This window comes from Priapulus caudatus, unplaced genomic scaffold, assembly GCF_000485595.1.
Source record: "Priapulus caudatus unplaced genomic scaffold, Priapulus_caudatus-5.0.1 Scaffold156, whole genome shotgun sequence".
Classification (NCBI taxonomy): domain Eukaryota; kingdom Metazoa; phylum Priapulida; class Priapulimorpha; order Priapulimorphida; family Priapulidae; genus Priapulus; species Priapulus caudatus.
The window spans coordinates 348,238-349,314 of record NW_014577217.1 but is presented as its reverse complement, the minus strand read 5'-3'; the positions used below and the strand labels follow the sequence as shown (position 1 = coordinate 349,314).

Genomic DNA, 1,077 nt, shown 5'->3' with positions numbered 1-1,077 from the left:
ACTTTTCCGGGGTCAGTCTTAGACAAGCAAGGCTCATCAACATGTACGGGAACGCCTGTGTACGTGGAACGCTACCCGTCACCAGTGAAAAACTGTGCCGACAAGTTCTATCATCATTCTACACGAATTAGCTGACAATGTTCCTGCCAGGCCACAGCAGTTGCTTGTAGTTTACAGAATACTCTTTGTTGTGCCGACCACACAGATGGTGGTCATGCTCGGAGGATGGGAACAACTTCGCTCGCAGCAACACTTCTAACGGGCGACCTTTATGCACGCACCCATCTCTTCAGTTTCTGCTGTAAAAATGTATTGCTCTCAATTCTTCAACCACCATGCCAACACAAGAAGATACCAATGTGCATTTCGATACCAGATGCCATACCCGTTTTTAAATCTGTACAGTTCCAACGTGGATGGGTATTGTATGCATTCATTAACAGAGGCCATATCGAAGTTAGCAAAGTCCGGTAATATTTGTCATAGAATCAATATTCGGAGAACCCTACCTAGACAGATGAAATCTCACAGCTTCCTTTCATATGTCCTGTCTCGTCTGTCTTGGAGACTGTAATACGTAACACAGCGCACCAGATGTCAACGAACCACTGCTTATTCAACCATCTCTCTCTAGATTTAGCCAATGACGGTGCAACACTGACAGCACAATAAGAGCCTTCGAATCGCCGGCTATCAATTGTCAATGGCACTTCCCGCTTACCAGTCGCTCACCCACTACAATGCACGGGTTTAGATCCTTAGTTGGTTCTAATCAACTATTTTTAATCTTTATTTTGTAGATCACTCGCGAATTAATTGGTTATTCACACAAGTCATACTTGCTCTATCGTTACTATATACTGCACGCCAATTGCTAGTCCACCACGTTACGTGCCCTTAGAAGGACACCACCTATGACCAAAATGCAGCCCGTACAATGTCGCCACGCGCGCAGGCATGGCTAGATAGGCTTACCGTGCGACCCACGACAACTACCACAATCAACGTGTTTTTTCTTCGTTCAAACTCAGATTCACCGATTATAATAAAGACGCTAACAAATGATGTTATTCTGCC

General features: G+C 44.8%; 1 protein-coding gene across 2 annotated transcripts in view; it reads right to left on the bottom strand.

The window, feature by feature from the left end:
• Positions 1–532: 532 nt before the first annotated feature.
• LOC106806365 overlaps positions 533–1,077 on the bottom strand; it is a 138,178-nt gene continuing 137,633 nt past the window's right edge. For both annotated transcript variants that reach the window (XM_014808278.1, XM_014808277.1), the window contains exon 5: positions 533–568. In XM_014808278.1, coding sequence (XP_014663764.1) covers positions 539–568 — 30 coding nt within the window. In that variant the 3' untranslated portion in view covers positions 533–538. The remainder of the gene's footprint in view (positions 569–1,077) is intronic.